We start from the raw sequence: 25,828 nt of genomic DNA, 5'->3' as shown, positions 1-25,828 counted from the left end.
TTTTTCGTCAAATGTCAATCTTATTAAGAAAAAAGATAAAGAAAACGAAGAACTTTTTTTCCCAATCATTTATGCAGAACTTTTTTTCCCTAATCCATGTTATGATTTTTCTTTCAAATGTGCAAAATAGGAATTAGCAGTTTTATTAAGAAAAAAACACAATAATGAAAGCTATATAATAATTGGTTGTTATTACATATTGTTTACGTAAAAAAAATGTTTGTACGTAACAACAACTACGAACAGAATTAAAACGCAGTTCCACTATGAGAATTATAGCACGTGATTGTTACATGTTTTGATGAATGAAAAAGTATTCTTATTGGCTAAAAGCAAAAACTGAACAAGTTTTTTGACGAATTAAATAATTTATATTGCTATACATGAAATTTGTGAATATACCGAGTGTAAGAAGGCTCTTATGAAATACAAGAAAACAAAATACAAGTTTATCTATATACTAATTTATAACTATCATAGTGTCATCACTAAAATAGAGTCGCACTGTATTTTTAACCTTAAGTGTCTTGTTTTAAATAAACACTCGAACAATAATTTATTAGTGTAAAGTGCTTACTTGTTAAAAGTTCGCTTTTAAAGAGTGTTTTTACCCGATGACAGTTTTATTATGCGTTGACTTCTTAAGCCTGTCAACCAATGACAGTATTTAACAATTATGTTTTCATGGAAAAATTTTCGAAAAGTAGAGTTTCTCATTCATCTTTCTATTAACTGTTTATTTGGTAAGTTTCTTTAAAGAAATTCATTGCAATTTCTTTTTTGTGATGTTTGACTTGATTGTGCAATAGGATAGCCATAAACATAGCAATCTGCTACATATATGTAGTTCACTCAGTTATACAAAAATTTCAAATTAAATTCTCTTTTCATGATTATAGTAACTAAAAGTATCTAATTTCTATTTTTATTTATTTTTATTTTCATTATGTGTGTGTGTGTGTGTATATATATATATATATATATATATATATATATATATATATATATATATATATATATATATATTTGGGGGGGGGGGGGAGGAATTTAATGGAAAGGATTTAGCTATAAATGAACTCAATCTGTAAAAAAACATAATTTGGTGAAAAAAAATAAACAAAAATTAAATTATTACAAAGCATTACATTAGTGTTTTTTTTATTATACAGCGCTTCCTGTTAATCTAACTCAACCTCATAAATGTCTTGATGCTAATTTGGCTAGAAGTGAGAAGGATTCTATTTGCTTTCAAGATGAAACAAAATGTAATGAAAAAGTCTGTGATAGTGAGATGAAACAATGCCAAGCTGTTTATAGGAATATTAGTGGAAAACTTCAGCATTGGTATTTATCATGTTTTAATCATGGACAATTGGAATGTGGTTTTGATAGATGTCCTTTACATTACTTGCCTAATCACAACCTTTGGTACTGTTGCTGCAGCACATCAATGTGTAACAGTAGAGTAGATCATCCAACTTTAAAACCTTATTTAAGTCCACCAGCTGATGGTATTTTTATTTCTGTTTTTGTTTTTATTTTTTAATTTTCTTTTACACTTTTTTTACTGTTACTTTTTTTCTTGTTTCACTTCAACTTAACCTATATACTATCAATTGTAATACTACAACTTTTATAATGATAATACTATTGTATATTTGATAGCCAGATTTTTGCCTTTAACAAAGTTGAAATCTGAAAAATATTTTTCCAGCCTAACCTGTCTCTGTTCTTCTCAATAGATAAGACCCAAAACCTAAATAGTCTTCCTGGAAAGGTCAGTGGCGTAGAGGTGCCATAAGGCTTTGTTCTGCATCAAAAATTTTTTTAAAAAAGTTTTTTTTTAAAACTGCTTTTCAATACAAGCTTAATTCATATATATATATATATATATATATATATATATATATATATATATATATATATATATATATATATATATATATATATATATATATATATATATATATATATATATATATATATTATATACATGTATATCAACCTAATTTTTGCTGTATTTAATTTTCATTTTTAAAAATTAACCATTTTTTATCTGCATAAATTTTTAGGCATTGTTTTTATTAGATTTTTTTTTTAATTTCTAAAAGAACACTATATGTTGTTTGTTTTTTTCAGCAAATGTTATTTATCCAACCCTTATGGTAAAGATTATTAATTCAACCCCAAAGAAAAAAGTTGTGAAAAGAAATTCACCTTATCTTGTGCTTGTGTATATATTAGTACCACTTTCTATAGTTATTGCTGCACTAGGTATTTTTGCTTTTATCAAATGGAGGTATAAAAATGGGAAAAACATTAACCTGATGGTTTATGAGCCTGTATTACCAAAGTATGAATACTTAAATATTATTCATCAGGGCCAGTTTACTAAACATTGGCTTGTTCAAAATCAAGATCGAAAGATGGTAGTCAAGCTGCTAATGCCAACTTTGCATGATTTATGGATAAATGAAAAATCAATTTTTTTAAACTATAAATTAAAACATCAGCATGTCATCAATTTTCTTGCAGCTGAAACTGAAATCATGAACAATAAGTTGCAGTATTTATTGGTTGTAGAGTATTATGAAAAAGGTTCGCTAATTGATTTCTTGAAGAAAAATGTCATAACTATTCCCCAGCTGCTAAAGTTTGTTTTTGGTATTGTTCGTGGACTTGTCTATTTACACACTGCAGACAATATTAAACCTCGAATAGCACATCGAGATCTTAAAAGTGCAAACATATTAGTAACAAATGATTTAGATTGCGTTATATGTGATTTTGGATTAGCAATTGCAGTCAGTCGAAACAATTGCAAAACTTGTTTTTGGAAAGCCCAGGTTAGTGTGAAACTAGATTTCTAAACAGTTTTCCTCCTAAATGTCTTATCAGTATTTTTTTGCAATAAAATGTTATTGCCTAGGTTGGAACTAGAAGATATATGGCCCCTGAGATATTAGATGGAGCAATTATGTTTAATTCAGAATCTTACTTTCTCATGGATATTTACTCGACTGCTTTAATTATTTGGGAACTCCTTTTAAGGTGCAAATCAGAATCTGGTTAGTTTTTATTCTTTGTTTTACATATATATTCCTGCGGTAAAAAGTGGTCTGTTTCTATTTGAGTTAAAGAATGCTATGAAGAATGCTTTTTGCATTATTTAGAAAATCTCTGTGTTTAATTTGAGTTTCTTATGTCCACTTTTTGAGTTTGTTAAAGTGAATTTTAATTTGGTTTTTTGTTATTGAAGTTCTAAACTTGATAAAGTAGCACTTCATAATAAAAAGCTCATTTTTATGAAAACTCTTGAAAAAAACTGCTTGAAAATACTGCTTTTATGTTTTATTATTGCCCTATGGTTTGAAAATAAGAGTAATAAGAGTATCAATGTAAATAATAAATATAGATAAAATTAAAAAAAAATAGAATAATATATAACAAAGTTACTTGAAAATATTAATGTAAGCTAGTAAATTTATATACTGATAAAAATTGTTTATAAATATTTTGCACTTAAGGACTACCAAATCATTACCAGCCTCCTTACTTTGATGAAGTTGGTGAAAATCCAAGTATCTGGCAGATGAAAGATTGTGTAGTTGACCGAAATATTAGACCACAAATCCTCACAGAGTGGAGAAACAATACGGTTTGTTTATTTTTGTGTTTTTGTGAAGAGAAAGTTACCAGTGCAAAGTTTTGTTAGTGAATGTTGTTATTAGAAAAATCTTATATTAATAGTAAAAGTAGATGTAACAAATACTGTTGGCTAAAGTTCATGTTTAATTATTGACATTAATATTGCTAAAATACTTTTGTAGATTTTAAATACAATCTGCATTACTATGGAAGAATGTTGGGATGGTGATCCTGAGGCACGTGTTTCAGCTAACTGCATTCATGAAAGACTACTAAGTATCAAAGAACAAACAGGCATGGAACTACCATTACTTCAAGAAGACACTATGCAAAACCCACTTCTTGTCCAGGAGTAGTGAATAAGCTAAAAGTCTTTTTTACATTTACTTTGAGCCTTGTGAGTTGGGTGTAATAATGGAATATCAAATACCATTATGTCAGTAGTCTTTGCCATTTACAGCTAACCATCTGTAGACCTTATGGATAGCCTTTAGACAAATGAAGCTTTACAATCCACTAGCGAGATAATTTTTATATTTGACATTTTTGGTGTGAGATGAAAATTCATTTTTTGGGAGAAAAAAGATTTTTTCCATATTCAGTTATATGCCATTATTCTTTTTTTTTACTTGCAGTATACAAAGTTACTTGCAATGTTAAAAGTAGTACTTTTACGTATATTATTTCACATATATTTCTTTTATAAAACATATTTATACTGTATTTAAATGTAACATAATTTTTATTATAATTAAATAATATAACTGTATTATAATTATAAATGATTATTGACAGCGCTGTATTTTTGAAACTGAGATTTAGTTTCAATAATTTTGTTATACATCAAACATGACATTAAACAATTTTTTTTGTATTTCTTTCAAATGCTTGGCAAAAATCAAAGATAAAAAATACACTCCTACTTTTATTTCATGGATTGTTGTCCTAATAGGAAAAAAAGAAAATCCAAATATGGATATTCAAATGTACGATTTAACGTTATTGTTAGTTTATTGCAATCAAAATTTTACACTGCATTTATCTACTAACTCGCACCCAACATTGTTTAAAATTTCAAATTACACAGTGAAACCATGGTTTGAATAAACCAGAGAGACTTGTGTGGCATATAGCTTAAGATAAAATGTCTAAAAAATAAATTAGAAGTCATTAAAATATTGGTCATAAGGTAAAGTACAGAAAATATTGTCATAGAGTAAAGTACAACCCGAATAGGTCGGTCATAAAATAAAACTTGAAACAGGTAATAAGCTAGCGTGAGTAAATATTGAATTTATCTTATCTTGATATATCAACAGAAGATTACATTTCATTGAACCTAGTATGACATAGTTTACAAAAGATCATTTACAAAACATATCAATAGATCTAAAAAACTGCTCAACCACTATATTTGTTTCCAACTGTTTATGTCAATGGATAAACAAGAACACTCTCAAATTAATCATAGTGTTTTTAAAAGATAAATACTCTGCTTGCTTGTGTAAGCTTAAAAACAACTGATTCAAATTTAAGGATTAGTTCGTATCTTTGAAACAGATTATTTTGGAGGAATGTTTAAGATGATTATTATCTTCAAACCTTACAATGTACATTTTTGTTTTCTGAAAAAAATTGGCGTTGCTTGCCTTTTGAGTCATGTGGTCTCTGATTTATTTTTTTTGTTCAAAAAATTATATGGAAAAATATTATAAGGATTTTTAACCGTTTTTGACCCGTTTCCCTTTCTTGTAACTGGTTGCAAAAATTTTTGCCACCCCCCTTCCCTAAAATACATCACTAATTTTGAGCCCCCTCCTTCTCCTCTTCTAATAACTTTTTGTTTAAGATATATAGTGATATTTAAGTTCTAATTTATTAAGTGAATTTAATATATTAGTTGTACTTACGTTGCATTTTATTAAATAAACAACATTAAGTACACTTCTGCTATATATAAATATATATATATATATATATATATATATATATATATATATATATATATATATATATATATATATATATATATATATATATCTTATGTTTAGCTATCTCTTTTATTCGGCATCTCTCCATGGTGTGCTTAAGTGTTTATCCAGCGCATGAATTTGTATTGAATGATTGTCTTCAACATCTTCATTGGGAATGAAGATGCCGTTCTGATTTTAAATGGTGGTATAGACCACCATTTAAAATCAGAACGACAACTAGTTTAACAAATTAACCATTTTTTGTCAAAAATCTCTGAAATCGTTTAATATTAAAATCATTTATATGTTAAACAGCTTATTAAAATCGCTTATATATTAAACAGCTCATTAAAATCCAGGGCGTGAGTTAAGGCATTCGACGATGAGAGTCTTCCAGATCTGATAGTAATATTAGTGGGACCAGAGTATCCAACTACTATTTGTTTCACTAAACCATATTTGTACACTTCAACAGCATCATGTACTGATGGGATCAACTTGAGTTGACTGGCAATGACCAGCCATGATCTAGTAAAGTCAGTCGATACTTCAAATGCGTTAGCAAAGTTACCTGGTTATTTGCAGCAATCAGACCAATTGGTACCTGAAAAAATTTAAAGATGAAAAGATTTTTTTTTTCATTTTGTAAAAATCTTTTTTAAATAAACTTTTTTTAATACCCTGGCTTTTTCGTCCTGACGTAGGAAAAACACTTCATATAGACCTAGGAATGATGCATTCTCATTAAGAAGTCGTCTGCTTTCTGTACAGAATTCCCCATCAATATGCCATCAATTTGCATTGTTTTGTGGTCAAATCAGCCGAACAGGAACAGTTTTTATGTCTTTTCCATTCAAGCATTGCGCTGTTTCTAAGATTTAAACGAAGATATATTCCTCTTGGAAATTCCTTCTTTGAAAGCTTGTATGAAGTCAATATATATTCCTCTGGAACTTCTTTGAAAGCTTGTATGAAGTCAATATATATTCCTCTGGGACTTCTTTGAAAGCTTGTATGAAGCCAAGGTCTTTTTGATATTTTGATAAAATTTGAAAGTTTAACAGTAAAAGTTATTCTCATTGTTCTCATCAAAAGTTAAGCCAATTGCGCTTTAAAAATAATAACAACTGTGGGCTCTTGAAGTGCAATTGTAGGATTTAGGTTCAGGGGCTTAAATGAGGCAGGGTTTAAATAAAAGGCATGGGTGCCAGTAAATGCAATAAATATCACGTTAATGGTGTTGGTAGCAACTAAAAAGCAGTGTTTTAGCATTCGAGCTAAATTGAGTAAATCACCCTTTCATTAATTTGGAAAAATATTTATCAACTATTTGACTTTTTCGTAAAGCCTTTTCTCATTTTTTATTTTATTCTAAATGTAATTTATCTCTTGAGGAAGGTCATAGGTCTGAGGACAAAGGTCATATGTCTGAGGACGCCTTTGCATCAACTTTACTTGAGTATAAATAGGAGAATCCTTAAAAGAATTCTTAACACAAATTGCCTCAGTCCATTTTGCATAGATTTATCAGTTTTAAAAAATTTTTTATATACAAACGAGAATAAAGAACTATTGTTTAGAGGAGGTCTGGGCATTAATATATAAAACAACAAATAGCGAGCAGACGATTTTTAGAATCTGGTCCTTAAAATAAAGCAAAGCATTTAAAAGATTTGAGAAGCCTTTTGTTCGCAATTAAAAGTTCTTTTTTAATTTTTTTTTTTAACAAGCTTCGATTTTTAAAGTCCTCCAAATAAGTGAATAGTTACTCATTTTTGCATTTCAACGAACTAAGTTTTTTTAGAATTTGAGTTCAACCCATGATATGTACAAATCTTTTTTTATATTTTACAGCTAAAACAAAATCTGTTGTGACCTGTGTCTCGAAACCACATTTTTTAGTGTAAATAAGTTTTGAAAGTTCAAAGTTTCAAAACCCGTGTTTTTGACGGCTGTGATAAATCGGTAGCTCAATGTCTTTTTATACATATAAAATCGGGAAATGATACAATTATTATTACAAAAGCTCAAACTACTTATGAATATTTTTACTTATGAGTCTTTATGATAATGATCCCAGCTAGCACACATACATTGAGCCAACGTCTGGCCGACGTCGAAAAATTGGTTGGCCGATGGTCGGTAACCGACGTTGGCTTAACGTCGATTTGGTAGTCGGCGCGACGTCCAAACCAACCGTTGGGCTAACGTTGGCCCAACGTCGGATTTCGACGTTGAGCGAGCGTCGCATTCTGACGTTGACCCAACGTAATATTTTAATAATAATGATTATTAAAATATTACGTCTGATATTACTATTAATAGTTTTAACTTGTTTGCGAAATCATTGCTTTTGATTCAAAAGATGTGCATACCTTTTGAATCAATAATAAAGTTTTTGCAAACAAATTAAAACTAATTCTTTATTTAGTAAACTATTTGTTTAACTAAAGTGGAACTATTTCTTTAGAGAAAACGCAGCTATTTCTTTAAATAAAGTGTAACTATCAATTTAAGTCAATCGCAACTATTTCTTTGTAATGTTTATTAAAATGTCCAAATAAGTTAAAACTTGGCGCTAAGAAACAAAAGTAAACATTGATGCTGATTAATGAACCAACTTTAATTTAATAATTACGCAGAGAAAATCAAAATTTGTTATAATAATCATTATAATTAAGTTAAAATAATCGTATAAATTATACACATATCTAAACATAATAATGTTCTTTCTAACTGCTTCGCATCCTAACGAATCTTGCATCTTTACTTCGCTTGAGAGCAACTTCAACGTTTGAATGCTCTTCGTTATACAATTTGATAGTCTTTGATAATCATTAATTTGATAATCTTTGAATTTGTATCTTTCATTTGATGAGCTTTAGGCATTGCCGTAACTACTGTTAAAATTATAAGCATTATGTTATATATGTTTGTGTGAGTGTAAAATGCACATAAATAAAAACATAATTTTTTTTATGTATTACCTGCACAAAATTGGTGAAAAAATAATAGGTTCATTTGTTGATATTGCATTCATTTTTTCAAGTCATGGTCTATACAGAAAATTTGAGAATAATAGTATTAGTATTTCACTGCAATAATTTCACTAAGACAACAAGCTTCAAAACTCTGCTATAAAAATACTAAAAGAATTCCAATTACCATTAAAATGCCACAAATGTATATAGTTAATACACTCCCAAATAATTGTCACCTTCTCCCTCTTTAACAGCTACCAAGTGAATTAAAAAAACAAACGCCCCTTTGAAAATAACTAAAAAAAAAGAACAATTTAAACAAAAGCTTTATTCAGTAAATAATTATAAATGTCAATAAATAATAATGAAGCAATAAATAATAAAAACATACAATACAAAAACTATATAGAAACAAGAAGTTATATAATATATTATAGCTTTAGGACATTTTAACAACATACAATTATAATGCAGATAAGAATTATAATACAGGAATGAGGTACACGTATATTTACTACCAATATCTTATCTTCATAAAGCACATGCATTTACTAATATCTTTGTAAAACAAAGCCATCTACTAAAAATATGTTATCTCTGTTAAACACATGGATTTACTAATAAGTAAATACTTAACATTAATGCTGATCAGAGGAGCATCTTTTATTTTGTAACACAGAGAAAAATCAAAATTTGCTGTAACAATAATTACAATTATATTAAAATATTTGTACAAATCATACACATATTCAAACATAATAATATTCTTTCTGCTTAGCATTCTTACAAATCTTAACTGCTTAGCATTCTTACAAATCTTGCATATTGATTTTGCTTGAGAGCAACTTTAACGTTTGAATGCTCCTCATTATACAACTTTATATAAACATTTGAACTTGCATCTTTCATTTGATGAGCTTTAGACATAACTACTATTAAAATTATAGGTAATAGGTTACATATATTTGTGTTTGTAGATAACAGTAACATAATTTACATATTTTTATATTCAATAAATTATCTATATCAAAATAAAAATCTATATTTGAAGTAAAAAAATAGTTAATGACAAACACATGCAAAAAATATTTAGTTTATACAAATAAAATGCATATAAAACATAATAAAATAATTTTTTCGATCTACCTGCATAAACATGGCAAAAAAATGTGATTTAAAAAATACTAATCATACATACATACATACATACATACATACATACATACATACATACATACATACATACATACATACATACATACATACATACATACATACATACATACATACATACATACATACATACATACATACATACATACATACATACATACATACATACATACATACATACATACATACATACATACATACATACATACATACATACATACATACATACATACATACATACATACATACATACATACATACATACATACATACATACATACATACATACATACATACATACATACATACATACATACATACATAAGCTTCTCACAAGTTACTTCTTGTTTGACAAATTTTTTTCCCATTAATTTTTTTATTTAATAGAACTTCAATTATTGGAGCTCACAAAAGAGTTATATGAAAATTCTGTTAAATTCTTTGAAGAAAGTTTAAAAGCAGCTACATTAGATGAAACTTTTAGTATAAAAATTGAAGGGTTTAAAACTCCAGGAATTTATGCAGCTGAGTTATCCTTATGTATACTAGAAATTGCTGTGGAAAGAAAGATTGAATTTTGCAAAAATATTTTTGAAGCATTTCTTCCTATTGTTAATTTGAGGGGAAGCACATGTCAGTTAAGAGAGCAACAGTGTACTCTTTTACACTGTCTTTTCAAAAATGAAATATTACGCTCTACATGGAATGAACTAGTTTGTGACTTTTCTAATTGTAAAGCTGGGTTTGACCTTCTGTATTCATTTCTATTAAAAACATGGTTTCAGAATGTCATTGAGTGGAGAAATCATGTATTGTTGGAATCAAATTGTAAAGAATTAGATTTAAAATTAATACCAGAAGAAGAAGAAACTGTTCGCTACGTAGCTGGATTTATTCCATTTTCATTGCGAAAAATGTATTCTAATCGTAAAAACACTGATTTGAGTAAAGCTATATTAAACCTTATTAAGTCATGGGAATCTGATTCTGATAATAAATTATTAAATAAAACGTTTTTAGAATATACCAGAGGTTGGACAGATAAAGTAAGTAGAGGTGGAATATTTTCAGTAAATGATGATTTTTACATATTCATTCGAAGCGTTGAGAATGTTGCCAGGTCAGTATTGAACTCTAGCCTAATTATCAAATACAAAGGTGAAGATCTGAGAGATGTTTTAATGAAAAAATTCCAAGCAAGTTTTCTCATTGATTTGAGTTGGACATCTCTTACAAAAAATGTAGAATCTCAACCTTTGAAGGATTTGTTAAAAGAAATCATACTTAGAAAGTGGATGAGTATACGTACACGCTCATTTTTGAAAGCCTGAGTCCGAATAATAAATAGAAAAAGTGGAAAAACAGGAAATAATGTTTCTGAAAAAGGTGAACTAGCATTAAGAAAAACATTGCATAAAAAGAAAAATTTTTAAAAATAATGTCAATATAGGAATTAGTATATTACCTAAATCTTACATATTTATTCTATATCTTATGTTTTTAGTGCATTTTCTTTTTGTTAACAAAGAATTATTAACAAAAAACATGAATCAATTTTACAGCTATATTTGCTTGCTTTTTTTGAAATATTTTTTGTTTTGCTGAGTTGAGGTTCTCATTATGTTTTTCTTTTTTTACATGAAATTTAATGAAGTTTGTTGTATTTAGATATTTATCGGAAAATCTACTTGTACATACAAGTATATCTAGAATTTCAACATGTTTTAGCGATAATGTGTATGTTCTGAACTATATCTAATGTGTATCTTGATTTACTAAATAAGCTGAGTTGATTTTCAACGGGTAAATAGCTAGTTTTATATATAAACAAATTCAATATCTGGCTCTCATGAGCGTAACTTTAATTATATTTTTTCTATTCACCCGTTGACGGACTATTACGTTTTTAGCTGTCAAAGCGAAGTTCACTATGTGGCATGACGGTTATAGCCGCAACCTAATTAAAAATGCTGAATTAATCAAAATTCAGTTTAAGCAGAAAAAGTAACACTATACTTCTAATATTCTAAACATTACAAAAACATATAGTGTTAATTTTCTAACTTCACTTGTTCCTAATGTGTTAAAAAACAACGGCGTGATTTCAAATTTGATTATACCATTTGAACATCCTTTTGGCATATATGTTTGTTTTTTAGATAAATTTGGATGAAAAGGAACTTTTCTTTTGCAGCGTGAAGTAAAAAAAATGGCAGAAAAAAAAAAACAAACATAAAAAATATAGCAAATGTAACATGATAGAAATATTTTTCGTCTCCACAAAAAAAATATGACTTAGTGAATATTTTCTCTCCTTGTCAAAAAATGGATCCACCTAGACCAAATCTTATTAAAGGTGCGTGTTTCTGAAGATTCAAACTTCTCTTTAAACTAAATTAACGTTTTGGGAAATATTTACAGAGGCAGAATAGCAGCAACACTTGTTGAATGAAAACAAATTTTATATCAAAAACATAGCAACAGACATTTTTTTTTACAGATGCGTTAATTTTCCAATGTCTGTAGATTATCTTACAAGTTATGTTGGTAATATTAGCTGAAAGTAATACCAGCAAGTGACACTGAGTAATTAATGATATAAGAACTTAGTCATTTTGTCTCACTCTTCCCTATAGCCTTTCCCCGGGTGAGGCCAGTATCTTTCATGAACAATTAATTTTAGTTAAGAAGTACGACATCTTTTAGAAATGCAGTGAAATAGGTAAACAACCCAAAAAACCATATGGTCTGTTAAAAAATATGAGATCTGAGAATTTAGTCTTTACAAGGATTCGAACTGGGTTACCTACTACTTAGTAAGCGTCCTAACCGCTAGACAACCGAGACTAAGTGGTGCTATAAAAATAACAATTTTGACATTTAAAGTGGAGTTACTGATTGATGAAAGTAATATTTTTATGTAACTTAGAAAAGATTTACATTAAATCATTTTTTTCGCTTTTTAATTGAAGGTAGATCAGTGTCCTTCACATCAAGCATTTGGAATTCATCCTTTCGGCCCTTTGCACTTGAACCAAAAACACGAATTAAATTATCTCCTGCAACATTTAAGCCAAGGGCATTGGAATTCTATTCAATTAACGTAGGATTGTCATTACAACCTAATCGCATTCGTTGCTTCCCAAAGTATTCCTCTAATGGATCTTGACAGAACTTTTCGGACAGAATGTATTCCGCTCCTTCTACAAGCAACAACTTTCCAAGGGTTATAAACGAATTCACTAAAAAAGAAATAAGTTTTTTCTTGAATTTATTGTGGCAACTAAGTTTTCAGAGCATATGCAACTATACAACATTTAATGAGAGCAATTTAAAAATATCTATGGAAGAAAGTTTCATATTTGCATAACTGATATACAATAAATTGAAATAAATATATGAAAATATAAAATGATTATAACATTCTCTGCGTAAAAAAAAGGCATCTAACTATTTATATTCAATTGACCAACGTGATACAGTAGAACTCTATTTACCAGTAAGACGAAGTCCCTCAAGAGTTTGTTTACTTAAGCAAAATCTGTTTTTTTCTGCTTGAGATAAATTAGGAATTAATTGGCACTGTTCTTCCCAATTATTGATAAATAACAGATCAGCCATGTAAACAAAGGTATTGGTACTCCATATACTACAAAAGAACTTGAATTTTTTTACATGAAAGAGCTTGATATAATCATAAAATAACTTACATTAAGTCTAACATCATCTATGGATTTATAAATATCAAATCTGGCTTTCGAGTGTAATTATAAATCTTTGAAACATTTAAACAATTAAAAACTTTGTCCATCATTCTAATAAATTTGATTAACAATTTTGTAGAATGGAGCCCCTGTTCTTCTAACATATTTGCCACTGTTGAACTCAATACCTTTTTGTATATAAAATATTTTATAAGTAGTGACAAAAAATATACTTTTATTTCTTCCACAGCAGCTATTAACCTAATATGACAAACTACAAATAGGCTATGGGAACATATATATCGTTAATATAACCATTAAGAGCTATTGTCTGAGAAATCTAGGCAAAGTCTGGAAGTGATGTCTTCAAATTGTACTCATTTTTAGATATTTTGTAAAAGATAATGAAAGTAGGCCACTGGTAATTTTTTTTTCTAAAATTTTTATTAATTTCGGAGATATTGGGTCCCAAAATTTGGCCCGTTTTGAGAAAATTTTGCGCATTGAGTGCAATCGCTACTTTGAGGAGTAGTTTTAGCAACATGAATATGACAGAAACATTTCTTTTTTATTTTTTAACTAATCTGGGTAGATTTCTACAGTAAAAGTAAAAATTCAACAAGATTACATTTTCAATTGTCTAGAAATCGTGGTCCGAAACCACAACGTTTGAAATTTTACCCTAACTTTGAGCTCTAATATCTCTTGAGCCCAATACTTGCACGTAGTTTTTTTAGGTGTTTTTGAAAGACACTAAGACATACATTGATTTTTTGGAACAAAAACCATGTGCATGCAAGGACCTGGGAAGAAGTAACCTGCCAAAAATCACTTTTTGCGTTCAATGCGCTTTGATATATTACCCATAACAACCATGGCCTTAGGTCCACCATGAACAGTATAAGTTATTTATTTTCCTTAAATATGCATCTTCAAATATCTGAAAAAAAGTCTATGTGCACGGGTCATAAAAAGCCTACAGAAGTCCTAGAAGCAGCCTTATTTTGCCAATTTTTTAACTAAAAAAATACCCTAGAAACGGTATAGATATACTTAGCAACAGCTACTTTACAGCCTTATTAATTAGTACTGCTATTAAAAATTTTAACATAATACTTTTTTATAAAGGAACTGTACAAGAGAACTTGAAAAAAAAATTTTTTTTAACTTTATCAATGAAAGAAAGAACCATTAAACTTCAAGATCGTTTTTTTCCGTTTAAAACTGATGGGAAATACAGTTTTCTAAGAATTACCAAAAAAATATAATAAATTTATTAATGGCCGATCTGAATCTCCACATTGTCAATATCATCTTTTGAGAGTCAATAATCTCCTCTTTGATTAGTTTTTATTGGTGCATCAATCTTACAAACAACGTCAAGAGACAAATATTGGAGAATATTTTCTTTGGTTGGCCACTTAAAGCAGTTCTTTCCAGGTGTAACAGACAATTCCATAAAAGAAACATACATACCATCATCATTGACCTAATGGTTGAGGTAAAGTAACTTCTAATCACTGCTGCTTCCTAAATATTCCTTGAAATTAGTTAATATGGTTAATAAACCAATAATTTTGTAATAGATCTCAATACACAAAAATACAATATTATAGTGTTAAAACTTCTTACATTTTTAATTATTGCAGGATACCATTGCATAAAGTATTGAAAAATAATCCAATCAACAATTTGAAAATCAGCTGCTAAGTCCTTTGCAATCAACTGAATATCGTTGTTTAAATCATCTTCTTCATTTTCAGGTGCATCTTTCATATCAACAGTTTCATCAATCACATAATCAGTTAAGTTAGTCTCTTCACAAAAAGTGGTTGCCAACCTTCCTGTTCTTTTTTGCTAACTCAATCTAAAAAATTACACTTGAAGGATAAATGAAATTGCTAAATATTTATCTCAAGCCCCAAGAAAAGAAAAAAGTCACATTTTTTAGCATAAATACTTTGGGTATTTGTAAATATAAAGTTCATTTACTTGCCTACAGAATAATGATTGAGTTTGTTGAGTTGTCACATATTCACTTAGCTTTAAAATTGTCCTCAGCTGCTGGTGAACTTGTTTTATCTTAAAGGACAGTGGACTTGCTCTAAATGCTTCACACAAAGAGCTAGCCGCTTTTTTTGATTCTTTGATCGTTTCATCTGAAATGATTATTCTATCTGGAACATGTATGTCATCAGCAGGAAAGCAAGACTTTATTGGTGTTGGAGCTGGTTCTAACATGTCAATATTGTTACCTGTAGAAATACTTTTTAGGTGGCTGAAGCAAAATACGGCTCCAACAGGAAGTGATAAATTCTTTTCATTATAAGCAGCAAGGGTGTTCAAAGGGATGGATCTAATTTTTGGTGCTTTTTTACTGATTTAAAATTCATGTCTTGGGTGTTGACAACTGTTTGGCTGCTTCCAGCCAATACCAAAAGAAAAACGATGGTATGCACATAATGAGTCATAGCGTAAAAGATAAGCTTGTAGTCAGCTTTCAATCAAGGTTTTTTCATTCCACTGGTTTGTCGGTAGTAGCTATGAAACAGTTACGTTAGATTTTCTGCCTATGGAGTAAGAAATCCTGTTTCTTTTAATAAAAAAGCAAATAATACTCTAATATTATTCATACCTTTAAAGCTTGTAAAAGATTAGTTACGTCAGCAGTTAATTCATTAACTTGAAAAATTCCATCTTTGTTCCAACGCTTAAAAGGACCACAAGAAGTCTTCTCTTTATTAAAATATATGCATTTCTCATAAGGACTGACTTTATCCTTGCTCTCTGACATATTTTGTTTATTGTTAATTATTTATTGACTAATATTAAATAAATGCATTTTTTACTAACAAATTTCAATTCTTCTACTGAAAACTACTGAAAAAAGTTTACGTTATGTAACTCAAGTAAACCATGGTATGTACCAAGTATATATATATATATATATATATATATATATATATATATATATATATATATATATATATATATATATATATATATATATATAAATACAATGTTCTACCTGATATAATATATTATATTAGATAGAACATTATATTTATTTATATATAATTTTTATTTGTTTTTATTTTAAGTGCTATATGCATTTTTTTCAAGTTCTCTTGTACAGTTCCTTTATAAAAAAGTATTATGTTAAAATTTTTAATAGCAGTACTAATTAATAAGGCTGTAAAGTAGCTGTTGCTAAGTATATCTATACCGTTTCTAGGGTATTTTTTTAGTTAAAAAATTGGCAAAATAAGGCTGCTTCTAGGACTTCTGTAGGCTTTTTATGACCCGTGCACATAGACTTTTTTTCAGATATTTGAAGATGCATATTTAAGGAAAATAAATAACTTATACTGTTCATGGTGGACCTAAGGCCACGGTTGTTATGGGTAATATATCAAAGCGCATTGAACGCAAAAAGTGATTTTTGGCAGGTTACTTCTTCCCAGGTCCTTGCATGCACATGGTTTTTGTTCCAAAAAATCAATGTATGTCTTAGTGTCTTTCAAAAACACCTAAAAAAACTACGTGCAAGTATTGGGCTCAAGAGATATTAGAGCTCAAAGTTAGGGTAAAATTTCAAACGTTGTGGTTTCGGACCACGATTTCTAGACAATTGAAAATGTAATCTTGTTGAATTTTTACTTTTACTGTAGAAATCTACCCAGATTAGTTAAAAAATAAAAAAGAAATGTTTCTGTCATATTCATGTTGCTAAAACTACTCCTCAAAGTAGCGATTGCACTCAATGCGCAAAATTTTCTCAAAACGGGCCAAATTTTGGGACCCAATATCTCCGAAATTAATAAAAATTTTAGAAAAAAAAATTACCAGTGGCCTACTTTCATTATCTTTTACAAAATATCTAAAAATGAGTACAATTTGAAGACATCACTTCCAAAATTTGCTTATTTTGCCTACATTTCTCAGACAATGGCTCTTAAGCCCTATCTCCTGGCATATATAAAATATATGCCAGAACATTAAAAGTAGAACTTGTTTAATTCTAACCTGCACTGCTAGATTTACTTTCATACGTGTTCTTGAGTTGAGATTTGTGTTCTTTACTTAACTTGTGTCCCATTGTCAACCCCACTGCATCTCTCTCTATTCCAAAATCCCAGTCATACAAGCTGATTATTTAATCCCAAACAAGCTGCTGACCATCAATCTGAAATAAACAAAAAAGTGTTACATATATCTGTAAACTAGATACCTACAATCTTAGTTACAATACTAATGTATATTTATGTGTTAAAAATAAGCATGTGATAATATTCTTCACAAAAAATATATACATACCATAAAATTTCTACTTAAAGAGGTTCCATGTGAATTTTCGAGGTTGTTTCTAGTGGTTTTCATTAAATGAGGTACATCACAAATGAAAAATATCTTATGGTCTAAAGAATAAAAACATGAAGTCTCAAAAATATTTTTAAAAATAACTTTTTTGAACAATTTAATGTTGTGCCTCATTTTACTGGTGCTTATTGAAAACTAACATCTTTAAAGTCATAACTGCCCATGAATTCAGTGTAACTATATTCTTAAAATTTTTTATAATTGTAATGCAATATACAATTATTTATACATACCAGGACAAAACTCATTCCAAGTCCAGTAAATTACACTATCTTTGGTATTTTCTTTAGAATTCCAAGCATGGTGACGCATAAAACTTCTATTTGGAGATGCACCATCAGCTACAATTGCCATCACCTTTAGACCAATAGACTCTAATTGCCTTACACCATCCCATATGGTAAAGTGCAGTTGGCTGCTTGAAAGACCCCCAGGAGAAGCAAAATGGCCAAATACATATTTTAGAGAAGATGTGATGCCCCTTATCATTAACACAGTTAGATATGATGCCAATGGTATGACTGTTGGAACTTCCAAGTTGCTGTTTTCTTTATTTTCTGCATATTTATTTTCAAACTTCAAGAGCAGCTCATTAATTGACCCAGTTTCTGAAAAACCAACCAACTTTCCAGTTGATGAGCTAAAAGCAAGACCACTTTTTATTTTCATTTCATCAACAATTATTGAAACATATCTTTGGTTCTCTTTTATATTTGGTAAATCAATTTTTCTAGTCAAGTTGTATATCACATCTTTGTTAAAACCACAGCCTGGGTCAGTGAAGTTGATATATTTCTGAACAGTATTTTTACAAGGTAGATTTAAAAATGGTGTTGAACAAATATGACGATAGGCACTTGGAGATTTCAAATATAAACTGATACACCACCTTATAATTAAAGGATGCCACTTCATAGACCTTCTGTCTTTAAGTCCAGCCTGGATTTTTTGTTGCTGCCACAACATAGCTTGAGGTGAGTCCTCAGTAAATGGGTTTTCTTCTCCATATTTTTCATGTTTCCTCAATAATTGTCTGTTCCTCCTCTTGAAGAACAGCGCCTTCTTCTATTATAGGTTTTTCAAGTTTCTTTTGCATTTGTTGCTGTTTTGCAAGATTTTCTTTTCTTTCATTCTCTAAAAGTTTAACTTTTGTTAATAGTTCTGATTTAGAAAAGTAGCGGTCATTCTTTTTACTATTAGATGTAATAAATGATTGACTTTCGTTACTCTTTAACCTGGATTCCATTACACGCAAGTTAGTACGGTAGATGGTACAAGAATTACAACAGACTTCTGAACATATTAATGAACAATTTTTATGTCTAATAACTTTAAAGTTTTCAACTGTATTGCCTTCTTCCGTCTCAATTGTTCCAACCAGGGCTGTGGAGTCGGAGTCGGAGTCGTGGAGTCGGAGTCGGAGTCGGAGCTCATTTTGGCTGGAGTCGGAGTCGGAGTCGGAGTCGGAGTCGGAAAAATTGTACCGACTCCGACTCCGGTTTAAAAAAAATCTTTCAAAGTTTCATAATTTTCATAAGGATTTTATAGCTGTTACAAAACTACAAGTCCCAGAATGCTCTGAAAGCTGTAGGATATCCAGACACAATGGAAATTGTAGTTTGCAACAACTGGAGGACAAGGAGTTTGACATGTTATTTTTAGGCCTTTAAAACAGTGATAACCAATAGGGTATTTTGCTGCTTATCACTGAGAATCATATATCACCTCCCTTGCGCTCTCCTCTAGCTTCCGTTAAACTATATAACTTCGTGATCCCCTAACTCCCGACTTAAATTGTCTGGCACTGTGCTACATATTCTTAGTAGAAAGCTAGCCGTGCCACCACCAAGCACCAAAGAGTTGCTGCACAAACAGAAAGACTGTAAGTATTCAATTAGCTTTGTTTCTCTGGAGAGAGAGAATATTAGAAAATTAGTGATTGAAAAAGCTGTTAAACAAAAAGAAGAACTTAATGAATGTCTCAAGGGACGCTTTGTGTTTCTTAACAGAGTGAACTATTTTGCAATCAATATTTAATTCTTTTTTGAAAAAAATGAAGCAGTTACCAAGACATTGGCAGTAAAAGACGCCAAAACTAATCACACCAGCGAATTTCTCCAGGTCTCAGTAGAAAAGATTCTTAAAGAATATGAACTTAGAGATGAACAAGTTCTTTCATGTTTGAAATATTGTCCAACTGACAATATTTCAAACATAATTTTGACAAATTCATAATGTTATTAGCGACTGCATAAGAGTTTATTGCATAACCAGAGTTCAGAACAGTTGTTTGTTCAGAAATTGTTTTCTTATAAATATTGTTTAAAGCACTAAGTGGTTGGATTATTTGTATCATAGTGACGAAATAGCCGATGTTAACATTTTGCTACAGTTATTTGTTGTTACGAACAAATAACTGTAGTAAAACAAACAACTATTTGTTGTTAGAAATTGGTTACTTATGAAGGAGTCGGAGTCGGGAGTCGGAGTCGGAGTCGGTCCATGATAAAATCAAGGAGTCGGAGTCGGAGTCGGAGTCGGAACAGCAGCTTACCGACTCCACAGCCCTGGTTCCAACATCCTCATTTGATGTACTTTGAAAATTTTTAAAATCAGAAAATTTTTCTCTGATTAAACAGTGGAAGTAATTATCACCTTTACAGATATTTATGCATGAAATGGTGGAGAGTATAATAATAGCAGATTGAAGATTTAGTTGATCTGAAAGAGATTTAATAATACTATTTGATAATGCCACTTCACGTTTTAAAACTATTAATCTCCACATCCCATTTGATTCTAATGACAAAGTTTTGTTAACAGCTTGGCAATAACTATTGATTTCAACTTTTACAAAATAATTTTTGTTATTTTCATTATAACAGTCAAAACCATGTTTTGATGCAATTGCTTTTAACTGTTAATGTATATTTTTCACATTTACTTTTTTATTTCTACAAACTTGTGAGTGTGTCACATACATAACAAGTTTCTGTGTGTTCAGAAAAATTGAAGAATTTATCGCTCCTTTCAACTTAAGAGCCTTTTTTAAATTTTAAATCTAACCTGTATAAAACCATATAACATGTTTTGCATAAGTATTCAGGATGTACTTTTTGATTGTCTGAAGTTATATCCAGCTTGTAAAAACTTAGAATTGCTTGTTTATAGATAATAACAGGCTTTAACTGATAGTGACTATCGTACTTTATTATGCAGCCACACTTTCTACATAAATGTTTTAAATATTCCTCATGACGACTCATTATTTATCCTATAATGAGATAATAAATATGAATATAAGATTACTTCTTTTGATATAATATTTAGAAAAGGTTAAAAGTAAGTTTCTACTTTGTTTGTAAAAGGCTCAAGAATATGCAACTAAAAGTACAATCTTATCATTTTTATTACTTTTGTTGTTACTATTAGTAACAACAGTAATAATAAAAACAATATGATCATTATAACTTAAAGTAGCTCTACATGACATTTTAAAAATGCTTAAACAAAAATGCTCATTAAAAATACTTACTTTATATATCTTTCCAACTCCTGAAACGAATAGTATTTTATGAACTTTAAGATGCTTTTAGTTATAATACCTTTAGACAAAATGCAATTTAGGTATCGAAAGTAAGAAACTTTATAAATAGGTCGTTCGTGAGAAAAAAAAATCACAAATAGACATTTCTCTAATTCGATTGCGCAACTAATAGCGGCAAACTATTTTTTCTTTTTCAAAATTTTGGTAGCTAAAAATATTATTTTTTAGCTGGTCGTTTATTATTTTTAAAGTTTTATATATTTCAAACAAGCTTCTGTAACTTTCATGACATACTTCTTTTTTTTTTTTATAATTGTTTTTTCGGATGATAAAAGTTTACAGTTTTCACAATCTACGTTTTTGGTAGAATCGATTATTGTATAAATTTCAGTATCAATATTAGTTGTAAACTCTGGATAATTCAACTTTTTGCATGGAGATTTTCTAGGTAACTTACCTTGTGGTGTCTTGAATGAAAAAAAGCTAGGAACGTCATTCCCTGATTTTAAAGTTTTTTTACCGCATCCTGAACTAACTTTTATTTCCTCTTGCCTAAAGTGAAATTCACACACTTTCGTGTGTTTCATTATTTCAAATTTATCAGCACCTCCTTTACGTTTATATTTAAATATTTCGCTACACCAAGCTCTGTAAACATCAAGTTTTTTTTTCTTAGTTGGGAAAGAAAATAGAGCAATGTCAGTCTTTTCCATATTGTTATTATAAAAGGAACTTTCGCACAGTGGAATACAGCAATACATCCCTCTTCCACCTTTTTTCTCTTCGTTTGGTCTGAAAATGCTTTAGTTGGAATGAGACATCTTTTGGAGCGAAATTATGTTTTTAATTTTATAATTTCGAGAAAGAGTTTTTAAATGTTTACATTTTTGTCCTTACTGGCCTCTTTTTCAAGCTGAGAAATTAGTTGCGCAATCAAATTAGAGAAATGTCTATTCAAGAGAAAAAAAAAGCGATCAAAGTTTTTTTTAATGACTTTGATGGCAGCCTCTTTGACCATGTTTAAAAAGGCTTCAGGGTCTTCATATCGAACAGAGGGGGTGTAAGTAAATTGCTCAGTGACGTGTTTTAGCGCATGATTAGTCAATACAAACTTAACAGGAGCACCAAATACGACACCTTTGAGAGACTTGATTGTTTCTTCAACACCATTTTTTACGCTGTTTACTGCATTTTTCACCGCAGTTGGAACGTATGGATCAACGAGAGCATTTATTTTGTTGAAACCGTTGTAAACAGTCGTTGCAATTTTTGAAAGCCAACCAGGTCTAGGAGCAGGAACAGGTTTTGGAGTAATGACGTTTGTTGAATCGACAACAGGTGTGTCAAGGATGGATGCGATATTGGCTCTTGCTACCTGATTTTGCAAGCGAGCAGGACCAAACGAAATCAAGTCATTGGAAATAGGACGCGGAGCAGGAACCGGACGCAGAGCAGGCAAAGGTCTCGCCTCAGTCGTGCGTCTACGAGCTACATGTTTGAGGAGCAGGACCATACCCAATGATGGGCTTTGTTGCTTTTATAGCTTCAATGAGCTTAGCTTTTCTCATTCTTGAGATGCCTTTGACACCTCGGTCATTAGCCATCTCTGTTAACTCTTTCACAGTCATTTTGTTCATTTTATATAGGGAAAAAAATTATTTAACCCATTTCAATTTTTTTTCATACCGTGATCAAAAATTTTAATTTTCAGCAAAATTAAAATCACGTTACGACTTAATTATTTGATAACCGTGTTTATTGTCGAAGTATCTCCAGTAATGACCCGTTTTTTTTCTTAATTGGTAATGAGACTTGTATTCAGTCGCCTCACCTGTCTCCACATTGGTGATTTTATAAGCGAAAGGATGTTTTCTAATTTCAACAAGTCTTGCCCATTTTGGATCGACAGGCTTTTTCTCTTTTTTAGGCTTTCTTGGTCTTCCCACAGGTTTTCTTTCTTTTACCTTTTTCATCAATTCTTCTTTGTTAATCAAATTATTTTCAAACGCGATCAGTGTCAAAACCAACTAATTGTTTGATGTTTGCTTTACACCATTTTCCTTCAGCAACTCTCTCAATTCCTTTTTTGTGTAATGCATTTTTTTTTATTACTGAAAGATTTTATTCTTCTTAATTCAATTTTTTTCAATTCTTTAAAAAGAATCAAAAAATGATTTTAAAATTTATAAGAACATATGACGTACAATCACTTTTATTTGATAACCGTTTTTATTGTCAAAGTATTTCCAGTAGTGACCCGTTCTTTTTCTTAATTGGTAATGAGAAAAATATTCAGTCACCTCACCTGTCTCCACATGGGTGATTTTATAAGTGGAAGGAGTATTTCTGATTTTTTTATGTCCTTTATTTTTAGGCAATCTCGACATTTCCACATGTGTTTTATTGTTAGACGTTTTGGTATCACCATTTTCCACATATTCCATGATAAGCTTGTCGCCCAATTCATCAAATACAATGGTTTCGTCAATAACCTCCATCTTTTTTAAATGCTGTAAATTATTTATCTCGAATTCAATTTTTTTAATTCTTTCAGCGGAATTGTCGCCATGGATCTAAAAAGAATGACATTTGCATTTCTCATTGCAGTACATGACATGAGCGTTGTGAGCTTTTACATTGGGATGCATTCGACACCAACGACCGAGTTGTCTTGCGTAACCAATTTGTTGACCAGCGCTTAATTGCCCACTTTTGAAAATGATATTAAATTGATGTTTAAAAAAGCGACCACTCGATCTGAATCCCATTGCTCAAAGTCTTGAGGTATCAAATCTCCCATTTTTTAAAAAATGTTAAGAAATTAACTCGAATTCATTTTTCTTAATTCTTCGAAAAGAATCAAAAAAGTATCTAAAAAATCGTTGATTTTCCATTGGATCACACTTTGCGCTTGCCTTTAATGAGACCTTTTTTCAACCTCTTAGTCTTCAAAGTCTTTTTTTTCACTTCCATAAACTTCATCATCTGTTTTTGGCTTAAAATCTGTTCATGACTATTTGGGTCTGTGAAACTGGCAAGATAGTGATTGCCATCTCTGTACTCAATATTAATTTCCTCATCACCAAGAGTTGAATCTCCAGTTAAACTGTGAACATTAGTAACAATTTGATCCCCTGATTCGTTCAAGACGATTGCATATGGTATATCATGTCTGTATTCAACTACAAGTCTTGTTTCAAATAAATGATAGCGATGACCATATTTATCCATCATAAATTCAATAAGTCCATCGTTCAATAGGATATACCTTTCACCATTTTCGTCAAACTCAATATCGTCTCCAGGCTCTTCAAAAACAGTGACGGCGCTGACATGACCATGGAGCATTTCCACATACTGATGACCCAAGTTATTAACACGAACGACATATTGATGTCCATACTCATCCGTTTGAATCAAGACCCTTTTTCCGAAAGAGTCAAAAACATAAGGAAGACTAAATCCATATCGACTCTCCCAAAGTTGCTCACCAGAGGGACCTGTCACATATTTTCCATTTATATTACCCATCTTTTTTAATCGCTGTTAATAATTTTACTCGAATTCAATTTTTTTTCAGCAAATGGAAAAGATTCATATCTTTGGAGCATCGTGTCCATTTTCAGTTTTTCCGACATTTTCTTCTTTTCTTCCCAATCGCAGTCCATTTCAAGAACGCGTTTGTCGATCGCTCTCAGCTTTTCTTGCTTGTTCAAACGAACCCACTCTCTGTTGCGCTCTTTGATTTTTTTCTCCATCCGCGAAAAGTCATCCTCTTTTTTTCTCCCACAGCATCGCGTAAAGCTCGTCTCTTTTTTCATCGTTGTACACTTCAGGAACTTTGAACCTTACCTCCATAAAAAATTGTTGATTTTCCACGGATCCAAAGGATCTGAACGCAAGAGCTTCGAGCTGACTTTTCTTTTTTGCATCAGGCTCTCTTTGGCTACACTCCAGAAAAAACGGGTGAAACGTCATTTTATTTAATGATCTCAATCTTAATTCCTTTTTCATCTATTTTTCCGTTTCGCTTCTCAAAATAACTGCTGCTGTGTCCCGTCTCTTTCATCGCTTTGTAAAGAGAGCCGTATTCGATCACTTCTCCTGTTTCAGCGTGCGTCATTTTTACAGCCACGGGATGGTTTCGGATCAAACGAAGCCTTTCGTATTTGGAATCTATCGGCTTGACATCCTCCATCATCGCATTTTTGTCGATCAAGTTATTTTCAGCCGCAATCATCGCCAAACCCATTTTGCTTTTCGACGTTTTTGAAACGCCGTTTTCGATAAGTAAATTTTTCAAATCCTTTTTCGTATAAATCATCCTTTTATTAAGGATTTATTTTTTTATCTTGAGACAATTAAAAAAATTCTTCGAATTTTCCAGGATTCTCAATAAATTCGCATGTGGGTGCTCTGCAC

The 25,828-nt window shown here is 30.3% G+C and overlaps 2 protein-coding genes and 1 long non-coding RNA gene across 3 annotated transcripts; 1 reads left to right on the top strand and 2 right to left on the bottom strand.

Annotated features, from left to right (window-relative positions):
* Positions 1 to 452: 452 nt before the first annotated feature.
* On the top strand, positions 453 to 4,251 carry LOC145190268 (activin receptor type-2A-like). Its single transcript, XM_090089958.1, has 6 exons — positions 453 to 743; positions 1,170 to 1,511; positions 2,140 to 2,846; positions 2,930 to 3,068; positions 3,528 to 3,658; positions 3,831 to 4,251. Exons 1-6 carry the CDS (start codon positions 677 to 679, stop codon positions 4,002 to 4,004), a joined length of 1,560 nt encoding a protein of 519 aa, XP_089946084.1. The 5' UTR covers positions 453 to 676; the 3' UTR covers positions 4,005 to 4,251.
* An 8,395-nt stretch (positions 4,252 to 12,646) lies between these two features.
* Positions 12,647 to 13,406, bottom strand: LOC149887268 (uncharacterized). The gene is made up of 2 exons (XR_016453606.1): positions 13,273 to 13,406; positions 12,647 to 13,017 (listed from the first exon to the last, which is right to left on the bottom strand). It is a non-coding gene; the product is annotated as an uncharacterized LOC149887268 (long non-coding RNA).
* Positions 13,407 to 14,681: 1,275 nt separating this feature from the next.
* On the bottom strand, positions 14,682 to 16,307 carry LOC149887267 (uncharacterized). Its single transcript, XM_090091301.1, has 3 exons — positions 15,476 to 16,307; positions 15,112 to 15,346; positions 14,682 to 14,968 (listed from the first exon to the last, which is right to left on the bottom strand). Exons 2-3 carry the CDS (start codon positions 15,253 to 15,255, stop codon positions 14,804 to 14,806), a joined length of 309 nt encoding a protein of 102 aa, XP_089947427.1. The 5' UTR covers positions 15,256 to 15,346; positions 15,476 to 16,307; the 3' UTR covers positions 14,682 to 14,803.
* Between the last annotated feature and the right edge of the window lie 9,521 nt (positions 16,308 to 25,828).

Source organism: Hydra viridissima, unplaced genomic scaffold (assembly GCF_058129835.1).
Source record: "Hydra viridissima isolate aposymbiotic clone 2 unplaced genomic scaffold, HvirCarnegie_v1 scaffold_6, whole genome shotgun sequence".
NCBI lineage: Eukaryota > Metazoa > Cnidaria > Hydrozoa > Anthoathecata > Hydridae > Hydra > Hydra viridissima.
This window is presented reverse-complemented; position numbering and strand designations above follow the sequence as displayed.